General features: G+C 41.2%; 1 protein-coding gene across 2 annotated transcripts in view; it reads right to left on the bottom strand.

Moving 5' to 3' along the window:
• Positions 1-17,615, bottom strand: part of JAKMIP2 (janus kinase and microtubule interacting protein 2) — a 33,902-nt gene extending 16,287 nt beyond the window's left edge. Inside the window, exons 1-10 of one of the 2 annotated variants that reach the window (XM_056502541.1) lie at positions 17,437-17,615; positions 11,019-11,284; positions 9,942-10,439; positions 8,444-8,653; positions 7,477-7,575; positions 6,635-6,781; positions 4,744-4,884; positions 3,806-3,862; positions 1,887-2,006; positions 282-410 (exon numbers count right to left, since the gene is read on the bottom strand). In XM_056502541.1, the coding sequence (XP_056358516.1) occupies positions 282-410; positions 1,887-2,006; positions 3,806-3,862; positions 4,744-4,884; positions 6,635-6,781; positions 7,477-7,575; positions 8,444-8,653; positions 9,942-10,439; positions 11,019-11,147 (1,530 nt within the window). In that variant the 5' untranslated portion in view covers positions 11,148-11,284; positions 17,437-17,615. Of the gene's footprint in view, positions 1-281; positions 411-1,886; positions 2,007-3,805; positions 3,863-4,743; positions 4,885-6,634; positions 6,782-7,476; positions 7,576-8,443; positions 8,654-9,941; positions 10,440-11,018; positions 11,406-17,436 lie in introns of those variants that run through there. The other variant, XM_056502540.1, reaches the window with a different exon arrangement.
• Positions 17,616-21,994: the final 4,379 nt, after the last annotated feature.

Here is a 21,994-nt window from a genome sequence, read left to right as displayed (position 1 = left end):
ATGAGAAAACCCTTGTGATTCTGTGTCAGGCTGCAGTTGTCTGCTTTGGCATGCCTGCCTGACTGCAGAGTTTTCAGGTTCAGATGGAGGACAGCTTCCTGTAAACTGAGTGATTGTGTCCATTCTTAATGGTCACTCTCTTTTTAAAGATGTACTCAATAAATGAGTGAACAGACACTTCTCAGTGTTATGGATGGTGTGTGTAGCTCCATTCCACTCTACGTCTCTTTGACAGGTTTCTTGGCCTGGCAGCAATGGAATACTGTTACTCAAATACTGACCCTGGCTTCTCTTTCAGCATCTATGACCCCTCCTGTCTGCTCCTGCAGCAGTGCATATGCTCTCTGCAGGGCCTGGTACTCCTTTGTCAGCTGTCGAAACCGCAGCTCTGACTCTTCTGCTGCTAAACCCTGAAGAATAAGAAGGGACACGTCTAAGCCATGGAGAGCAAAGCACTGTCAAAGCAAAGAATGCAAATGTGATTTGTTAAGCACAGCAGTTGGTTTACAGGTCTTGATTCAAATAGCTTTTTGGATCACAGCGAGCTTAATGTGATGTGAAACAAAATAAATTGGGAGATTATACAGCATTTATATCACAGTATCAGCTGAGTTGGAAGGTACCTACAAGGATCACTGAGTCCAACTCCTGGCCCTGCAAAGCACCATCCCCAACAGTCACTGTACTGCTGTCCACACTTCTTGAATTCTGTCAAGCTTGGTGCTTTGATCACTTTCCTGGAGAGACTGTTCCAGTGCCCAACCATGCTCTGGGCGAAGAACCTTTACCTAATATCCAACCTAAACCTCCCCTGACACAACCTCAGGCCATTCCCTCGGGCCTTGTCACTGCTCACCACAGAGAAAAGATCAGTGTCTGTTCCTCCTCCCCCCCTCATGAGGAAGTTGTAGACTGCAATGAGGTCTCCTCTCAGTCTCTGCTCCAGGCTGAATAGACCAAGTGACCTCAGTAGCTCCTCATACAGCTTCCCCTCAAAGCCCTTCACCATCTTTGCTGCTCTCCTTTGAACACTCTCTAACAATTTAATATTTTTCTTATATTGTGGCACCCAAACCAGGACACAATATTCAAGGTGAGGCCATGGCAGAGCAGAGCAGAGCACAGCAGAGCAGGACAACCCCCTCCCTTGACTGGCTGGCCATGCTGGGCCTGCTGCCCCTGAAGACAGGGTGGCCCCCACGGGCTGCCAGGCACTGCTGACTCACATTCAGCTTTCTGCCAACCCCCGGGTCCCTTTCCAGGTGCTGCTTTCCAGCATCTCATTCCCCAGTCCACCTGCAGCTCCAGGGCTGCCCCAACCCAGGTGCAGGATCTGGCACTTGCCCTTGTTGAACTTCACCTGGCTGGTGATGGCCCAGCCCTCTGATCTGCCAAGGTCTTTCTGCTGGGCCTCGCTGGCTTTGTGGGACTCAACAGCTCCTCTCTATTTTGTACCATCTGAGAACTTGCTCAGCATCCCTTCAGTCCCAGGTCCAAATAATTCATGAAGAAATGGAAGAGCACAGAGCCCAAGACAGAGCCCTGCAAAACCCCACTAGTACAGGGTCACCAGTATGATATCATCCCATTCACTACAACCCTTTGATATGAAGGGTGATAGGTTTGTTTCCTTGAAAGGGGAGAGGACAAAAAATCACCTCAAATTGCAGGACAGTCATAGCTATAGACTCTGTGGACTAGATTGTGGAAGAAACTCTCAGCATTTCAGTATATGAGTAACCAAAATTAAGGAAAAACTTAAAAAGTACTTATCACTCAGTATGCCCTATAAAAACCCCAATGTTCTTGAGAGCCTGACCGTTTGTTTTGAAAGTCATCATCTCTTGAAAACCTGTAACTTTTCTGTGGAAAGAGTCAGATCTTACCTCATCTAGATCATCATCTGGGGTTGCTGGTGTCCTGTCTGTTCTATATGAGGCCACAGAGGATGTCTCAGAGTCCATAGAATCATCATCATACCCAAAAACTGTATCCACCACATGTCTCTATAGAAGGAGAAACATGATTTCTGAACCTTCATGTAAACTTGTAGCATGTGTTCTGCAGAGGGGCAGATGGGGGAGCTGCTAGTTACTCAAAAGATGAGGTGTTAAAAATGAACAGTGGGTTACCCCTGCAATTACCACCTTCAAACAAACACAAAGGAAACCCATTGAAGATCTTGTACTGGTGGAGAGTGAGTTTGCTGAATAATTTTTCTGAGGGTTTGTCTCAGTCTAACTGGGAAACAAAGTGAGCAGCGACATGCCAGAGGAAAAGTCTCTGCCCTTGCAGGAAGGCAGGAGAATTGTTCATTAACCACAAAGCTCTTCAGAAGACATCTATCAACATGCAGCTCAGAGTGCAAGGTAACATCACAAGGAGCTGGAAACACGTGTAGAACAGGCAGCCCTCCTTCTCTCACAGACACTGCTGATACTATCAATGTCTAGGTGCTTCTCCTGTTATATTGCTGCTGGACCATGTGAGTGAAAGCTATGCTAATAGAAAACTAACGTGAAGGAACTTTCATTGGATCTTTCCAGGACTACAGTAACTGGCATGTTATAAACACTTGCTCATGCTCCACGGCTTGGTTGTGTGCCTGACACCTCCCTACTGCCAATCTTGTAGCCAAATGAAATCAAATGGAAACTGTGAGATGTGTCCGTGAAGACACAGATGCTTGCCCCTGAAAGTTTGGTTTCAGGGTATAGAATTGAGCATTTAAATACTTGGCTTATGGATATTTCTGAAGACAAACTGATTGACAAGCAATTAAGAAGTGCTTCTTAGCAACATCTTTCACTTTGCTGACAGGTTAAAACCTTCTAAACCTGGAGTTTGAATCACACAAAAAACACATACCAAAGATGTCAACTGGCTTTTACATACATTATAATTTTTGCTCATTGTGTTGCCAAGTGAAGACAATTGCCATATTCTCCAGTGTTATAATCTCTGGTTTAGAAATAAAATTTACTAATGAAAATACTATCCAGTCGTTGTTGTATCTGCTGTACACAACTTCACAACCCACAGAAACAATGTGATGACACAGCCAGGATGTACTGGTCTGAAATTCCCAGTGTGTAGACAGTGCTGCCTTACTTTCACAGAACATGACTGATGCACTAACGGATGTCCTTGGAGGGCTGAGTGCAACCAAGCAACCAGAAATTCCTCTTTTTGGAGGTGGGATGTGAATGTTGCAAAGTCATGCTTCACATCCAACTGATAAAGGAGCTATGTGAACCACTCCTGACTACTCAGCTCTAAAACTGTTGTAAATTACACCAGCTTTGGACTTAATACAGGGTGACACAAAGGTTAGTCAAAGGCATGTGGAACTGAGCAGGAGAGCATGACATAGTACCTCAGGCAGAAACTTCCACCTGAAGAATAGAGATGCACAAGGATTTGGCTTTAGCTCGTATGTGCTGTGAAAAATAGATTTTAGAAAAAAATGGGAAGGTCTCTGTCAAGGTAAATACCTCTCAGCGTAACAGACTTTATGACCAATACTTATAGAAATCAAATGGAAGGCCAATTATTACTACTTGGGGGGGAAGGATGAGGATGGGACAGGAGCCCCATTTAGCTGAAAATAAAATAGTTGCACACTTTTAACAGAATTTCAAAGTGGATTTAAAAAGCTCTCCCAAAGTAACTAAGGAATTTATAAACCTGATCACTAAAGCAGATTGTTATAATCCGCAAAGCTCTCTTTAATCAGATTGCTAAAGTGTGTTTTCCTACACAGCCTACTTGAACACCATAAATGAGAAATTATTTTTCATCTTACCTTGATTGGTTTTGAGCTCCTTTTATGCTTTCTCCGACGAATGAGTTTCTCCCTGTCCTGGAAAGTAAGATTAAAAAGTTACTCTCTCTTACTTCTTTGCAGCTGTTAGATGGCCAAATATACAGAGGAAATAAATAATAGAACTTCCAGTGACTCTCTCCATATGTTCAAACAGGAATCTGATTCCAGGTAGAAGGGAGAATTCATATCCAAATTTGTATGTGTGTCAGCTGAAAACCACGTGAAAAAAGCCCTTGTGCATTTGCCTTGAGCAGCTGTCAAACAACAGGAGCAGATGTACAGCCCTCTGAAATCACTGGGACGTTTGGTGCATGGGTTTGGGAATTGTACAAGGGGCTGTCTGCCTTCCCTGATGAGGAGATGCTGCCTCTGTCTCAAAGTCATTAAATGATGGGAGCGTTGATCTCACCATTCCTAGCAATGTCTCAGAAGAGACAACAGCCCGTTTTAGAATCTTTCTCCTGAGTATCATAATGCAAAGTCCACTGACAAAGGAATTGTCAGCATTAAATGACAGAAGAACTGGAAACCCAGTGTCTAGCTGCACATGCTTTTCCAGCACATTATATGGCACTATGGGCTGGCCGCTTATTAAAAAAAACTTTTTAAGCACGACTTTGTTATAATGGTAGAACACCCCAGCACAGCCCTGCCTTGTGAACAAGTCGGTACTTTCCCAAACTCCATAGCTCTTAGTCTTATTCCTTTCTGGAGCTCAACTCACAGTGTTATGCTTTGAGTTGATGGTCCACTACAAATTCAGTGAAACAAACATGTGCACACCTACAGCTAAACATCTGCAGATGTTAAAAGCGGGTAAGGTATGAATGCTCAGACCTCTAGTTGTAAGAAGAAATACTATCAGTGGTAAACTGTACACAGCAATCATTCCTAATTTCCTTGTGCTCTGGACATACCCTTGTTAACTCATCAATTATGTTCTGCTGTTCTATGACCTGAAGCTTCAAAAATTCCGTTTCTTGTTCCTCATTAGCCTGATCCAGGTCATTGAGAGATCTTAATTTCTTTAGAGGAGGATGTGATGTTATTTTTTCTCTCTGTGGTAAGAAGAGAAGATAAAAGAGATAAAATAAGATTCAGCAATTAAAAGACCATCTTTCAGTTAAAAACTAAACATCACCTTTCATGTAAGCTATACAGACCTTTAAATATGCTTCAGCTACATCATTTTTTATTAATGCTCATCAGTGCTTCTTAACAAAAAAGCAGCACAGCAAGGCCAAGCTCTTCAACCAGAACAACAAAGCTTTATCTATTTAGTTACCATGTGGCAGTACAGCCTCTGTAGCCCTTAAAGGTCACATACCATAGCTCTTCCTTGGCCATGCATCAAGATGCCCCACATGTGGCAAAAAGAGTTGAACCTGTCTAGTGGGTGGGCAAATAGCATCTACTCTCATGAGCCCATGTCCTTACTGATATTCAGTGCAGGACCATACACAGTGAGGCAATGCACATGATTTACTCACATGAAAGACGTGCATCCAGTCACACCAGAAGGAAAGGCAAAAACTGTTGTAACAGATATATTTTAAGCACAGGTCAATATCCTGCCTGCTCCTGAGCATATGTGGGAAAGGAGATGGCTAAAACCTGTGAGAATTACTCTAGCCACCCCCAGCTTGTTAACTTTCATGATTTGGGAATCCATAGTCTGATGAGCAGATGCCAGGGAGTAACTTAGCACATACACACTGTGTCCACAGACACACACCGGGGTGCTGCCCACTGATGCAATGCCTGCAGATTCCTGAGTCCTTGCTCTTTGCTGTGGGAGATCTCAAGGGACTGTGATCTGTGGAAGAATAATTCTGACACATGACACCTGCAATAAGTTTATCTGTCTTCTAGGCACATGTGAATCGCAGTCTTTAAGTGGATTAACCGTGTAACACTAAAATCTTTTTTTCTGTGGGACAGGAAAGTGAATCTCATCATCTCTGCCTAATCAGCAGGAAAGCTGCTCCCACTGCAGGGCTCAGCCTGCTCAGGCTACTACAGTGGCTACTACAAGCAGGGCAGGGTCCATGAACACCCTTAACAAGGGAAGTTGCCTCAGTCTGCCAGCTTACATCTGGCAACCCAGAAGATCCACCTCCTTTTCCATAAATACCAAAGCAACATAGTGCATGTGCAGGAACATGGAAGGAGACTGATAAACACGGCAATCCCATTGAAAGACATGCAGACATGACTGCTTTGACCCCACTTCATATGGCCCTGACACGGAAAATGTACAGCCCTGACACGGAAAATGTACAGCCCTAACCAAATTTAAACACCACCATTCTCCCTCTCCCATACCCACCTACCATGTGTATGTGCTATGGAAAGATTCTATGTGCCATACCAGAAGTTTACTTTGTCATCATCAACTCTAAAAAGAATGTGTACATGATGCATGATTCTGGCTGAAAACATCACTCTTAACAGCTTCCTTTTTGAGTTCCAGATGAAAAATAGCACAGTAGGACATGCCTCAATGATATAACATTTTTTCCTCTTTTTTTTCAGACAATTGAAACTCAATATTCTAACTCTGAGAACAGAATTAAAGACTGTGCATTCACAAAAATATATTGCCAATGTATGCATAATACACAATGTTATGGTATGTAAATCTAGAATAATGCAGACCAAACCACGGCTGTATCTTAGCAATGGTATTAAACTTTATATACAATGCAAGTTCTCTATTTATACACATCATGCACTATGCAGATGTGGCTACATAACTCATAACACATAACTCATCCAGTAATCCTCACTCTGCTCTTCAGTACCAACCATTTCTATATTTTCTTTAGTGACTGCTTTGAGTTTATCTTCCATGCGCTGCAAAGATTGCATAAGTTCATCATTTCTCTTCGTGAGGCACTTGTTCTTTTCCAGAAGAGGTTTACATTGTTTCTCAGCTTCTCGGACACGCTTCAACTGGATTGATAACAGCAATTAATAATTGTCATGAGAGACACATGAATATACTTGTAATTTGCAATCTTGACATCTATTTTGTAATTACGACATAAAGAACATTGAAGCTGGCTAAACTGATATGAAAGGAGTGCATTACAATTTCTAGCTCAGGAATAAGAAAAACCATCAAGAGTTGAATTTATCATACTCATCCTTAGGAAGAGAAGTAGGAATATAAACAGCTAAAATAGCCAGGGTCCTGATTCAGCACACAGCTATCACCACAGAGTAGAAAATGAGATAAAGGGATCAATTCACAGTTGTCAATCTTCCTAGACTCAGTATTTATCTATTTTCAACCTGGTCAAATATTGGACTACAGATGTTACAGACATTAATTCATTTACAAGGTAAGTCTCACCATGTACAAGGTAAGTTACCAAGCACAACTGTTCTGTACTGAAAAAGGGAGAACAAAAGCATTCACACAGAATCCTACAAGCCCTGCTGCCTTGATCTCTGCTGTGATTTTGTACTCATTAACTTCAATAACTGTTGTTTAATTTTAGTATAAGAAGTCCTCCTCAGCCTCCTGAGGGATGGGCCTGATGGATGGACAAGGCATGCTCATCTCCAGCTTTATCCTTGCATCCTGCCCTCCTGCCTTTCCCCGAGGCCCCCAGCTCCCGTGCGCAGGTGCAAAGCTCACGTACCAGCTCGTTCCGCTCGTCCACAAGCAGCGTGTTCCGGTCCTCCAGCTTCCGAATGGTGGCGTTCAGCTCCGCCATCCTCTTCTGGCTCCGGCGCAAGTCCTGGGCACGGGCAACAATGGCACAGTTACTGATCCCCTTCAAAGCACATCCCCGGGAAAACATTCCTTAAAAAACCCACACAGCCAACTTCAGCTGGCATCATCAGCAAATTATCTTCAGGGACTTTTACAGTACTGAGTATGTTGGCAAATATATATATACACTTTTAGGAGAAAGTATCTGGTTTGGGGGATACTTTAACTGAAAGTTTTAAGCCACTTTAAAAAAATTAAGAGAAAACAACAAGATAGATGATAATTTTTTATGATAGAGATGAAAAAGCTAAAATATTCTAATTTTTATTGCCTTTTCCTATAGATTACTTCTATTTGCTGAGCCACTACCTCAGGTAAAAAAGTTAGGACAACCCTTTCTGTATCAATTACAGATATGATTCCCCATTTGTATTTATGTAAACATACTTTTATATATGTTTAATCACACAATGGGTGACTTGTGTGCTTTGTGAATGACACCCAAGGGCTGTCTGTGGGAAGACAGATAAAGAGAAGGATCTCCTAAGAGTCTCACAGATTCTCCATGCCCAGCCTTCTCCTTGCCCCTCCCTGCTCAACCTCCTAATTCTACCTGGTTTTGAGGATGGATGTTATCCATGTAGTTAGGTTCATCGATGATGCCTTCAAAGGGGCACTGATTATTTCAGATGTGTTTTATTTGTGAATAGAATGACTGATGAAAACCAGTAGTGCAAAACTTTGTCCAACTACCATGTCCTCTGAAGACTCTACGGACGTTAACTTGTCCGCAGTGAATGAGTGGGAATGTTTTCCCAGTGCCTGTGAAGGTATGTCAGCAAGAAACACACATGCATGTTACTGTTTTGCAGGGACCAGTAAAACCTGCATACAGGGCTGCTGCAGTGCTCTGAACCATCTCCAGCCCTTCCTGGGATCTCTCTCTTGGGACTGCTCATGTTACATTCTGCCTCCTTCACCAAAAAGAGCTGTTCATCCAGAGCTTCCTTTTGCAGCTGCAGCTTCTGCACATAGCCTGTCTGTGTCTCCAGTTCTTTCTCCAAAGAAAATATGATCCTGTCTTTAGCCTTGATCTCGTCCATCTGAATGAAAGAAACACCAGAACAATATTACTGTGTGAAGGCAATAGCATTTCTCCAATTTTTATTCTATTATTTACTTAGGAGTAGCGATCACCCCTCAAATCTGCTCTACCACACTGCACCAGTTGTAAAACAACAGTCTGAGCCACAGCCATAATTCAGCACAGGAGCACATTCACTGAGCATTTTCTCAACACAAGAATACAGTTGTAGGATGCAGACTGGTAACTAGCAGGGGGCAGAGGGTGGTATCATTCTTGACAGTTTAAATTTCCATTTACTTTACTTAGTTGTCAATTCTTGAATTGCGATTTCCAAGCAAAACTTTGTACTGTTACAAGCAGGTGCAGCTCTCCACGACAGCGTGGCCTGGTTCTGGCCAGGACAAGGTTCATTTTTGCAGTAGTCAGGGGACCCAGAGGTTACTCTAAAGGATCTCACGTCATTCTCTGGGGATGGCAAAAGGGCTGGCTCTCTTCTGGATGAGGGTAGCTTGGCTCTGGTTGGTCACACACTCCAAGGTGAGCATTTTGCACATAAGTCACTCCCCTCTCTCATGTACATACTTCACTGCTGTTTCCAGTAAAGTGGTCCATGATCTCATCTTTACCTTTTGTGGCTCCAGTTCTCTCTCCAGCACGCTCCACCCCGCTGCAGGGGATGGGGAGTGAGCAAGCGTCACTATGGTTTGGAAAGTCTAAGTGGGAGCACAAATTGGGAAGTTTCTAAACCACAACACAGAAAAACAATGCAACCTGCACCTTTGATGGTATGGGCTTCCTTTTATTCATTTTCCACAGTAATTACTGAAGGCTACACCAAGGCCAACCCAAAAGATATCTCCTCTCCTGCCACGGTTTATTGTGTTTAGGATATCTTACACAGGCTGAAGAAACTAAAAAAGTTCAAGTGCAGATGCAAATGCTCTTAATCTAACCCTTTGCATCTTCCAACATATATGTATTATATATATACATTATGTATATATATATATATATATATATATATATATATACACACACAAATATATATATGTATGTATTAGCAAACCAGAGAGCCAATCTTTCTGGATTAGGCCAATCACTCTCCTAATTTAAGCTGTTAACTGCCATCACAGTGCTATAGCTGACTCACTGTGATCTATCTATTCCTGACAAATGACAGTGAGAAATCGGTAACACTTTTCCAAAGGGAATTGCACTGCAGATATCTGTTATGCAGAAAAAGCTGAGCGACACCAAAGGCAAACTCAGCCTAAGAGGGCACATGAGCTGTCCTGATTACTGACCAGGCGTCGAATATCCCTCTCGCTCTCCCACTTGATCTTGGAAATGGCTTCCTGGTGGGACTGGTGCTCACTCCGGAGATCGCCTGCCTTGATCTTATCGGCCTGGATCATATTGTTAAGGGCCTCATCCACCTGCTTCTTGGCAGACTTGAGCTCAGTGATCTCCTGCAGCAGCTTGAGGCGCTCCGAGTCGAACTGTTTCCTGGCCTCCTCGCGAGCCTCGATGGTCAGCGCTGTGCGCACTTTGTCACTGCTGCCATCGCGCAGCGCGCACAGCGCCGACTTCAGCCGCTGGATTTCACTATCGCGGACTTTCACCATCCTCGTCATCTCCTGCTCGTGCTGCTTGATGAGGTTCTCCCTCACAGCCTGCAGCTCCTTCATTTTCTCCTCATGGAGTTTGGCTTTCAGCTCTGTGATCTGCACCGTCTGCTTGCGTTGCTCCACCTCACGAATACGCTTCGTTTCTTGAGTCTTCTCTCTTTCCAGTTTAGCAACCTACATTGAGATGAAATAAAAGTCATCTGCTACCAATGTAACATTATCAAAATAATCCCACCCAGATACATCCATGTCAAATTGAGAAAGACCCTGCTGAGACTCCAATCCTCCACACTCCTATAACAATATACAGGCCAGCTCCTGAGGAATTTATGTAGATTACATGGTCTTTGCTCAACCAAAAAACCCTGTCTTCTCCAGGTTGCGCCTCACACAATGATGCTACATGTACTTTTAACATTTCCTGAGGAAATAAGACTCTGTATATATGTGTGTATTTGTCTAAAAGCTTTTTAACCCAGCAGTCAAATTCACCCCAGAAAACTGGAGGGCTCAGAAATAGAAAATTCCTAAAACTTTCACATACTGCTCCATTTGAGGGCCAGAGGTTTCTCCAACTTGTAGCTCAGTAAAACTGAGTCTTTTCCACGGAAGCTACAGGACATCAACCGTAAATGTTGTAAGTTCGGAAAGAATCAGACCACCGGGGTCTCTGTTGAATTCTGTGGTACCATTTTTTCCAGGTGTTTGTCTTCTTTAGCAGACACTTTTATTTAAAACCCAACCCTCACTCACCTTAGATTTCTCCTGATGCAGCTCAATTTGAATGTCTGTTAGCTTAGTCCTGAGCTCCTCATTGGCAGCCTGTAGGGCAACAATCAGTGCCTCAGGCTTTTCGCCCTTGCTCCGTCCTTTTTTTGACATGGTTTCTTATCAGCGAGAGTCCACGTGTTTATTTCAAATATGGACTGCCATCTTTTTCTGTCCCTTTCAGTGCCAGTTAGTTCAGCAACTATTGCGTGACATTCCTTAAGGTGCTGGACTCAGCTGCTTTGGAAGCCCTGTGAGAAATAAGACATGTTATTATCTGTCAGTGGACACTGCCTCTGGACAGCACACATGCTTACAGAACACAGCAGAGCGCTCTCATCTCCAAACACTGCAATCTTTGTCTGAAAACCTGCAAGGGAGATCCCAGCACAACCATGCTTCTGCACACCAGTCTGGCACACTTGTGGGAATTCCATGTTTGCCCTTTTTCTGTTCTCATTGAAGACAGGCATTCATGTACCACAAAGATTAGTGCTGTTGAGAGTACAAGACTAAAAGGGACAGGTTATTTAATCCAGCCCTTGCAGTCTGAGGTCATCACAAAGCAGATACTTTAGTCTCAAGGATCTACCAACAGTATCATTCTCTTCCTCTTCCCAGCCCCTGATCCCTTGCAAGATCCTGTGCCAAACTCAAAGACTCTCCACAACACTCCTACCATCTGTCACAGGAGGAAAGGGCAAGTGAAGTCCTCATCAGCATTCCAGGTCTCTGTGGAAGCAGAAAACAAATAACATGCAAGGGCCTGCCCACACTAGAAATTGTTCCCATGGAGTGAGAAATGAGTACCTGTGCCTTTTGGAGGATTAAGATCCTAATTTACAAATGAGGCAAGAAATGCCAATATGACACTGTAATCTAGCACTTGGGGTTTAAACATCTGGTTATTAAGAGTATAAAATAAAATTCTGGACATTGGACAAACATCATCATTATCCCTGTATTCATTTTAATTGGATAGCATTATTATTCCCATTTGTGGCTGCTAGCTGAGAAAATGTTTAGAGATCTGGTATATCAGCTTGGAGATGGGCAAAGCACTGAAACACTAAGACTGCAAAGAAGGGGACAGAGCATAGTGTAGTGGTAGTGCTGAAACTTTCCAGCAATAATGATTAGTGCTCCAGTGCTAGATTCCAGGCAAGCTTTCCTCCATTATTGTCAGGTTGCACACTAATTTTTATATTTTATTTCCTTTAGGTACAAAACATAAATAGAATCATAATCTCCTATGTTAAAACTGAAGTAAAGAGACCTCCAAATATGAGATCCTGTTTAAATCAACAAAAACTTGCATGCATCAGTAGAAGGAAGGACAAGAAAAGAACTTAAACTTAATGTTTCTGTGTTCCAAGAGGGAATTTTGAGGCTGTTTCAGTAAGTCCAACCAACCAGTCATCTGAAGACAGTTCCTGCAGCACTTTCACCCCTGCTCTTCTTTAGAATGCCAGAATGTCAGAATCAGGACATTCTGACAGCATCTTAACTCTATGGCTGATAGAGAAAGATCACTTGCAAACTGTAGGCCACTTTCCCTGTCACGTTCCAGCTGTGGAATGCTGTTTGTACAACTGAGAGCATCCACAAACCTTGTTTAGGCAGAAAAGTGTATGGGATTTTCCATCAGTATCACAAAGCACACAAAGTACAGTAACAAATCCCCTGTACAGTACAGTTAAAAAGTACAGTTTAAAAAATCATACCTGAAATATGAAAAAATGCCTGCAGCTGAAAACCACTTTACTAGTCTGTACAGTGCTAAAGTAAAAGGGAACTTTGCCATTGACTGGAACAGCAGCAGAATCAGGAGACCAATATGCCTCCCATGGTAACTAAATCCATAAGATGTACTCAGAGATGCGCCTGGGGACTTAGAAAAAAGAAGGAAACAGAATTCTATTAACTCTTAGAATCCTAATCAGCCATACTGCCTTTCATCTTGATGAATGATTAAATTAATGTACTCGTGCTTCTTCTTGCTCTTTGAACAATGCCCCATAACTGTTCCAGACTGCTGCAGTGATGGGTGTACAAGGATGGGTTGAGAATTCATAGTTCTGATCTCACTAAGAACACTTCAACAGTGTTAACAAGTATCCAGACTATTCATAATAACACATAATAATCCTCTTTCCCAAGAGAGATCCAGACAAGCACCATTTAGCCAAATTAATTTTTAAATATGAACTAATGTTTAAAGTAAAACATAAATGAAGAGTTCCTTTTGTTGCATAGGTGCTATCTGCTCTGTGTGTCTGTTGAAGATGGGCACAAATATCCAACCCTCATCTCTGCTGAGTAACCTCTCTGGTTTGGATGCTTGGGCTCTTTTCAGTGTCACTCTAGCTCTCTTTACCACAGACTTAAATTACGTATTGTAATCACACGTGTGTGGCACATTAGACTGGGATTCAAATGAAAATAACTTGCAATACAGTAGACAAGACTCTGTGCAGGGCCAGATGGAGAGAATAGAAAATACTCACTGACAGGTATTGCATGACGAATATAATTGCACTACAGTTCAAAGTGATGATTTATCAGACCCAGGCACAGGACTCTCTAACACCTTGAATTATTGTGAAAATCAAGAACAGACTCAGCAGTCTTTCTTTTTCCCAAACAGATAGAAGGTGTCTGAGATAAGAGATTTATGGAGTACCTTTCGACCAAAGCAAAGGAAGGTGAACAAATGCTGTCCACACTAAGAGAAGTGTGGCTTGGCTGAATAGTTGGTGTAGGCTGCTACACTGTGGCTGAACTATGCATTTGAGAAATGTTTGTTTGTGGGATGAAAATCTAGCAGGGGAAAGAGAAAGATCAGACTCGTATTTTTGTTCCCAAACCTAACAACATTTTACTTTATTTTCCTAATCAATATCTTTATTTCTTTGTCCCCACAAAGACTGGTGTCATCAATAAAGACAATTATCTGCACAATACATTAAGGTTTTCACAGAGCCCATAAGTTCACAATATCACCCTACTAACCAGAGAGGTGCATCTCTCCCTAAAATTGTTCTGGCCCTATTGAGTCTCAAAGCATCATATTGTATACCAGATCATAATTAAGACTAAGACAAATCTGCTCTGTGTAATTTCTAAATCTCTTCCTTTATTAGCATTAAAAAATTAGAAAGTGATGCAGGATAGGGGGAAGGAAGAAAAGAGGTAGAATCTAAGTAGATCTCAATACAGTCTCCAAATCTAGAGATGGTTTTAAAAAAGTCATAATTTGCGTAGTGTGAAAAATCTTGGAAGTTAAGAATTTTCCTGCCTAACAGAAAATAAATTGAAACCTTGATATTTTGCTTTTGGAAATATTGAAGGTGTCTTATTAAAATGCCCTGCTATTGTGAAATCAATGCATCATTGCTGAGAATATTATTTTGATTTATATACTGCCACACTTAAAAATTAAAACAGTGGTGTCAAAACCAAGCAACTCCTTCAAACCATGAACTAATTAAAGACTGTTGAAAATGGTAGCAAAACTGTTGCTTCAGTTCATACCACCCGTGAATTTTGTCAAGATTTATTTACTAAAACTGACATCAACTGGTGGTTTGGCAGGAAAGCTTCTATAGCATAAAGGAAAAGATGATAATCAATAGCAGCCACTCTTTCCCTACATCCATTCTCAACCTAACCTATACAATTCCAAGTCAAACTTGCTGCTCTGATGATAAGCCTAAAGAAGCTGCAAACCGTTGCTGGATTGGATTCTGTTGAGCAGTACCGCAAAACAAACATTTATAACCACATTGTCATTGCATGCTAACTCTGGAAAAGACTGTCTCTGTAAGTTCAGAATAAAATTCAAGTCCTAATTATTTCATACTATCTTGTCTGTGTTACACCACATCACAAAATACATAATTAATGAAAACTGTGATTAAAAGCATGATTTACACTATTTTAGTATTACATCATAATTTAGCATGCCAACACCAACCCAAAAACTCAGCTCAGACTTGATAAACAGCTCTTCAGGACAAATCCTAACCCCCCTCTGATTTTGACTGCACAAAAAATCACTGTATTGTAGTTAGATTTCTAATAATACCATAATAACTTTCAGGAATACTAAAATACCTTCTGAACTGAGCTCACAATATCCCTTGGATATGGGACTCTCCACAAGGAATACGGAATGAATCTGGTGCTGCTATGCTGCTCATGCTAAAATTACCATTGGCCCTTGCTCTAAAACATGAACCAAAAAAACCCTATCCAAGCTGGTGACTCCATGGAAACAGTAAAAAGGGGACAGAAGCATTATTGTTACCCGCAGCAAAGCTAAGCAGATTTGTTAAAACAATATTCTAGTATTCTGTGGCTAAAATACCATCTGTCTCTTTCTCATACAGTTATTTCCCTAGAAGTTGGCATAACACAATGCACACTGAGAACACTAACAGTGAGAGAGAAAATGCTGCCCTATCCCAAAAGGAAGTGGATGTTTTCCAGAATCAGTACTTTTCAGCATAAGATGCAAATGGATACTGACTGGAGACTCAGGAATGTCAGAGCAAGGACAAGTTCTGTCATATCAACCTGCCCAACTCCCTGCAAGATGGGGGCCTAACAATACATTTTAGTCATTTGGTACTTTGAGCATTATTTTATGTAAGTAAATCACACCCAACCACCAGACAACATGCACCACCTGGAAGAGAAACAATGCAACTCAAGTGTGGAGTTTATCATATCAGGCTCTCCTTTATCTGACTTTAACAATCCAACAAAACCCTCTTTTATTTAATTGAAATGCATATAAACAAGAAAACAACAGAGAGGGAAAGTTCATGCCTCAGATCCTTCCCCTGAAAACCCTTCTTTTGCTTTCTAAGGCCATACGAATGATCACCTCTTGTCTCAGATAGCAGAGGAAGGTATCTCACATTCACTACTAAAAACTGTCAGATATTTAAGTAATTTCTCTACTTAAAGCAATACGGTCAACTTTGGAAGTTTTTGTCATTTTTAGTACAGCCTTTGATAAAGTCAATAAACATAGGCATTTGTTTCAGAAGAGATGAGGAAAAAAATCTGCACTCTGGCCTCCTAGGTTCACTTTTAACAACACAGGTCTCTACAATGAACGGTTCTCTTTTTTGAAGACCTTACTTCCAACCTGATTACTACCTTCTTGCAGTTTCTTATCAGCTTGCAGTTCAATATAGTTTCAAAAAACCTATTTTCTTCTCCCATTGTATTGCCATCAATACCTTAAAGAACCTCATGTACACATCACTCTAATCTCCCGTATCCTGTATCCCTCTTGCTTTTTCCTTCCATTTTCTGTGAAAAGAATACGAATGTTCCCATTACCAGAGAAGATCAGCAAAAACAAAGGCAGCCATTTATCTCTTCACATTAACTTTCCAGCAGAAATGTAAATATATCTTATACATTAGTCATTCCTATACATCTTTTAGACTCAAAATACCTCTAAAAATAAAAACATTAGAAGCAATGTTTTTTTACTCATTTGTGAGTTGTTGTGAATCTTACCAGTCTATCATAGGAGGAAAGATAGGTTCCTCTGTCATCCCTAGAGTCTGTGAACTCTTTAAGAATGGTCTGAAACAACAGGAATCTTTTCTGCCAGTGCCACAGGTCAGCTGAGAAACAAGTATCTGTCATACTCTACCTGTGCCTCCCAACAAAACAAACCAAATGAAAATGTACCACGTAACACCACACGTGCTGACTTCAGTAGCTCTGCTCGTAATGGGAAGAAAAGAACCTGGTAAATAAACAACTAGAATAAAGTGAAACTCAGGTTAAATGTAGAATTTATCCTTACAGTTTACTATTTTAAAAGTACCCCTGAAAACTTACAGAATGATATTTAGCTGAACTCTGCTGCTTTAAAAATGGAAGCACCAGCTTCCACTTGTATTATGATGGCCAGGGCAGCAGTATTCTCCTCCCATATAAGCAGGTGATGAGCTGATCTCTCAGCTGGAAAAGGTGCAAGCATGAAACACCACCCACTAGATCCAGCTGAGATGCTGGTTCCTACATGATGTGACAAAGCATCAAAAAAAAAAAAAAAAAAAAGGTTTCACTTATAAGACATTTCAGAGAGATTTGAATAAGCATTAGGCTACTGTATATAATTTCAAATAAATTTCTAGGGACAATGCTTAAATCCTCATTGAGTTCACCTAACACAGGCTACCATGCAGGTCACATACACTGCATTTCCAAGAAAACAGCAACATGTAGGTCACGCTGCAACCCACAAAACCCCGTGCCATAATGCAGAAGGGATCTGGCTGGACATGGCTGAGGCAGCCATCCAACCAAGAACAGCTAACTCTCACTTGCCACTGTGCCTCTGAAATATGCACTGGACACACACTAAACTTACACGTTTCCTCCTGGAAGCGCTTCCAAATTAATTACGCAGTCTTTCCTTAGTTATGAGCCACCAAACAGTAACCAGTACAATTGTTCTTTCAGATGTAAATAATTCAGTCTTTTTCCAGTGCAACAGTCCCCACATACTCTTTGTTCACCTAAGACTGATTGTAGCTGATCACAATTTCCTGTCAGAGAGAGGACATGAAAAGGGGATATTATTAAGAGCTGTATTAAATAAAGCAGATTCTCAAAAAATTACTGCATCTCATTTTGTTCCTTGCCAATGCAGCGAGATGGAATAGAGCATCTAACAGAACCTCAAATATTAAGTAGAAATAGTTACAGTGAAAAAAACCCCAAGAACTTACTACAAATCATGGAACTTAAAACAAAAATCACATTCATGTTCATTAAAATCTAAGTGTATGTTATGCACTAACATAATTTTAAGTCTTTTTATAATTTTTGTACACCAAGCGTACCCCAAATATGTGCCAAACAGTAAATTCTTGATTCTAATTAATTTCTATCACTTTTAACAATAAGAGTTCTTAGGATCTTGCTTACATGACAGAAATGAAAAATTAGAAGTATTTCCGCACCCATTAAAAAAAAATCAGCTTAGTGAATATTAGCAAATACAGTGCACATACAGGGGGGAAAAAAAAATCCAGAAGCCCCAATTCCACCACTTCTCCCAACTTTATATGCTCACTCATTACTGATTAATCTAAACCACCTGGGACCTCAATGCAATTTTTCAACAGCTGTTTCTTCTTCTTTACAGTTTTAATTTCCATGTTATTTAGGCCCTTTGTTTACAGTCTATGCAATGTAAGGTTTAACAGGTCTTTCCCTTAAACACTTTAAGGAATACTATAATATACAATTTCAAAAAATAAACTAATTGCTCAAGGAATGGGGTACAGGGTGAAGATATTACCTCCTGGATAGAGATGGAAGGAATGCATAATATAAAAATGTGAGCCAACCTGCATTTCAGCATCAGCTGCTCTCAATTAATTCAAATAATGCATTATTTTTTTATAAAATAATCTGAGATGCTGTTATACTTTGCATTTTCATTTTTAACATAAAAGAAGATCTGGCATACCATATCAGCTCTTCTATCCTAACAATTTTCTCAGGTACATCAGTCTGCTTTATTATTGATTAGAGAACATTTCATCCAAAGTCAGAAATGGAATTGTAGTCTCTCCAGTCTTCATTTATATTCCTAATTTGCTGGTATTTGTTAAACTGTTAACTGAGAAGGTTTCATTGCACAGCTGTGTACTAAAGTGTGTGCTGAATTGGTGTGCCTCTTTCTTGTGAGATGCAGCTGTGGGGATGGTCACATACACCAGTTCACTTTGCTCCTCTTGTGACCCTGGTTGATGCACACTGTTCAACACAGGGAAATGTGATGTCCAAATATGATCTTCTAAAGAAAGCACAGATCCTAAAGTTTACAGGGTGGGTGATGGTTCCTCAGCAGCCCACCAGGATTCAAATGTATGGCAAGCAAACCAAACAGCATCATCAGTTCTAGTGAGAAGAACTCAAAGCCCATATTCCTGAAAATACTTGCATGTATTATTTTTCCTTTCAAGTTCATTGGATATTTGGAGTCCAAACTGCAGACTGTGATCCAAAGAAGCTGTATTTATATTTATTTGACCTGACAGCATTCAGTGTGGCCACACCATAGAGCTTTCTCATGGTCCTTCCAGCATGCTATTGAATTTTCTATTTAGAGCCCTACCTCCTGGAGAAAGATTTCTAGTCCTCATATCTTAAAGGAGAAATTCAAACAGACCTTAAAGATAAAGAAACTAGAAGTACTACAAAAATTACATTTCTCCACCCTCATGGATTCTGGATTTTGAGAGCTGATGACAGAGAACTGTAAAGATGCTTTGCAAAGACCTATAAAGAGAAGGCAGCAGATAATCCATCTCTGAAGATGGCAAGATAAATCTGCTATAATGTGATAAAGACCCAACCTTGAAGGGATATAGATTTACAGAGGAACTCTGAAGATGTTACCTGCTTGGAATTTAAGCAAGCTATTGATTTCAAAACACACAAATGCAAACATGTAATTATAAATTCAAGTAAATAATATTAATATCAATATTTTTTAAATTTGGTTTTTAAAACAAAAACATTTGGTTTACAGTCTTGTAGTACAAATATTGCACTGCCGTGCACAGGGATTAAAGAGAAATCTGATGGACCTAGAAGATACATACAACACTGGAAAGTAACTCAAAATTCAGGCATCTGGTAAGGACTATTTTGCTGCCTCGCAACTTCTCAAAGCCAATAGAAAGCAAAACATTAACCACTATTAAAAATTACCATGACTGAGTAGTGAAAGGCTCACACAGTTTGGTTAAAAAGAAGAGGGGAAAACCCTGGAGGTTATAATTAATAAACAACTTGGTTTTCAACTGCTCAAGCTATATCTGAGTTACACCTACAGCCTTACAGCAGTAGAATCCATCACCGCACCTTTGCTTCTAAACCACAAAATCAACTATTAAATGAATGGAGATCAAAATTGAAAATTATTCTAGGCATTGTTCTACAGTTACATTTCACAGCATTTTCCTGATTTGAATACCCTGAAGTCACTTATGCTTTGTAATGACAGAGAACTTATGTAGCATCTTTTCAGCTACAGTGAAGCCTTGAAAGCAAAAATCTATCAGAACCCAGCATATATTTACAAACTTAAATAGCCAATCACCTCCGTAAAACACAACCACACACAACCATACATAGCCATACATACATAAGCTCCATCTTATGTTCAGTTCTTAATGTGCAAGATACAGCAGTTCTTATTCATAAGGTTATTGAGCTGGGAATGGCCTCTGAAAGCAGAGGGATTAACAGAAGCCACTGAAGGGTGACAGAAGCAAGTTCTCAGAAGGGAGGCTGAGTCAATGCATTAGCAGTATCAGAGAGCTTGAACTTAGGCTTGGAGAGGATACTGGAAATCATCCCCAAGGTGAGTGCCACATTTCTCTACCTTAGGCACTACCTGAACAGTCAGTCAGAGAGCAGAAGTCAGAAAGGTTGCAGTATGCCACTGACAGCCTACTCCTCTCTGCCAGGAGTTCTGCTGACAAGCAGGGAATCCCAGCCGACCACCAAACTGGGAAAGGGACAAAGCCAAAAGGGCAATCCAAACAGCTCCTGGCAGCCACCACCACTGCACAACTCCTAGGGAAACCGCAGCAAAAACTTTCCAGCCTTTCCTCTCTGAGGCTTCTCCTTGGGATTCTGCTTCCTGTGGAAGCAAGGGTGGAACTGGCTCCAATCACACAACTTGATTAGAATCACAGAATATCTCAAGTTGGAAGGTACCCATATGAATCACTGAGTCCAACTCCCTGCTTCTCACAGGACCACTTAATACTAAACCATATGACTAAGAGCATCATTCAGATAGTCCTTGAACTCTGATAGGCTTAGTGCCCTCGCCACTTCCTTGGAAAGTCTGCCACTGTACCCAGCACCCTCTCAGTGAAGCAGCTTATCCTACTTCCCCTGATGCAGCTTCATTTCCTTGTGTCCTACTGCTGGTCACCAGAGAGAAGAGATCAGCACCTCCGCCTCTGTGATGGGGTCACCCCTCAGCCTTCTCCAAGCTGAACAAAGCAAATGTCATTAGCTGCTCCTCCTATTCCCTGTCCTCAAGACCTTTCCCCATCTTGGTCACCCTGCTCTGGACACACTCTCAACAGTTCGATGTCCTTGTATCGAGGTGCCCAGGGCATCCTTTGATTGACACAGAACTACTGATGGAGCACTTGTGTCTTGTGCCCTCTTCAACAATGACCATCTCACCAGTCCCAGATTTCACCAAAATCGTACCCATTCCTAGAATACCTTTTAAAATCTCCAGGTGTTTACCTCACTGAAATACCCATCAGAGCCAGGTTGAGTGCCAGCAGAGGCAGCATTTACAGCACAGCAGCCCTGGGTTTGAAATTCCTATGCAGAGCAGTAGGCCAGATCAATAGAAGCAAAACCTGAGTCAGAGCAGAAGTAAAAATCGTCACATAACTGCCTGAAAAGGAACAAAACATTCTCCTGATGGGCTACTCTGATGCTTAAACCAAGCACATGCCTGCACCAGGGCAGAATCTGACCCAGCAAATCAGAGACGGTGAGAATGGGAGTTCAACATGTCACCTTATGGTGAGGCATAGGACAGCATCAAAATGCAAATTTTTTTTTTAAATGCATCTCTGGGGCTTTTTTCCTTAAAAGAGGTGAAATTAAATTTTTAAAATATGTAAGTTTCCATATTCCAAACCTATAAGGTATGAGCAGTGTCTTTTAAAAATTTGCATTCACAGCAAAAACCAGAAACAGATTACAAATGAGTATTTAGTGCCATTAGGTAGCTCAAATGTAGTATCTAGATCTGCCGTAAGTGGCCAAAATGAAACTGACGGATGGCAATCCGGTAATTTAAGCATAAATCGCACACGAGACCAAGAGGCAGCTCTCCTCTATCAGTAGCTGTGAAAAAGGCATGCGTGGCA

This window comes from Oenanthe melanoleuca, chromosome 13 (genome assembly GCF_029582105.1).
Source record: "Oenanthe melanoleuca isolate GR-GAL-2019-014 chromosome 13, OMel1.0, whole genome shotgun sequence".
Lineage (NCBI taxonomy): Eukaryota > Metazoa > Chordata > Aves > Passeriformes > Muscicapidae > Oenanthe > Oenanthe melanoleuca.
The sequence above is the reverse complement of the archived record's forward strand: the minus strand, read 5'-3'. Positions and strand labels throughout refer to the sequence as shown.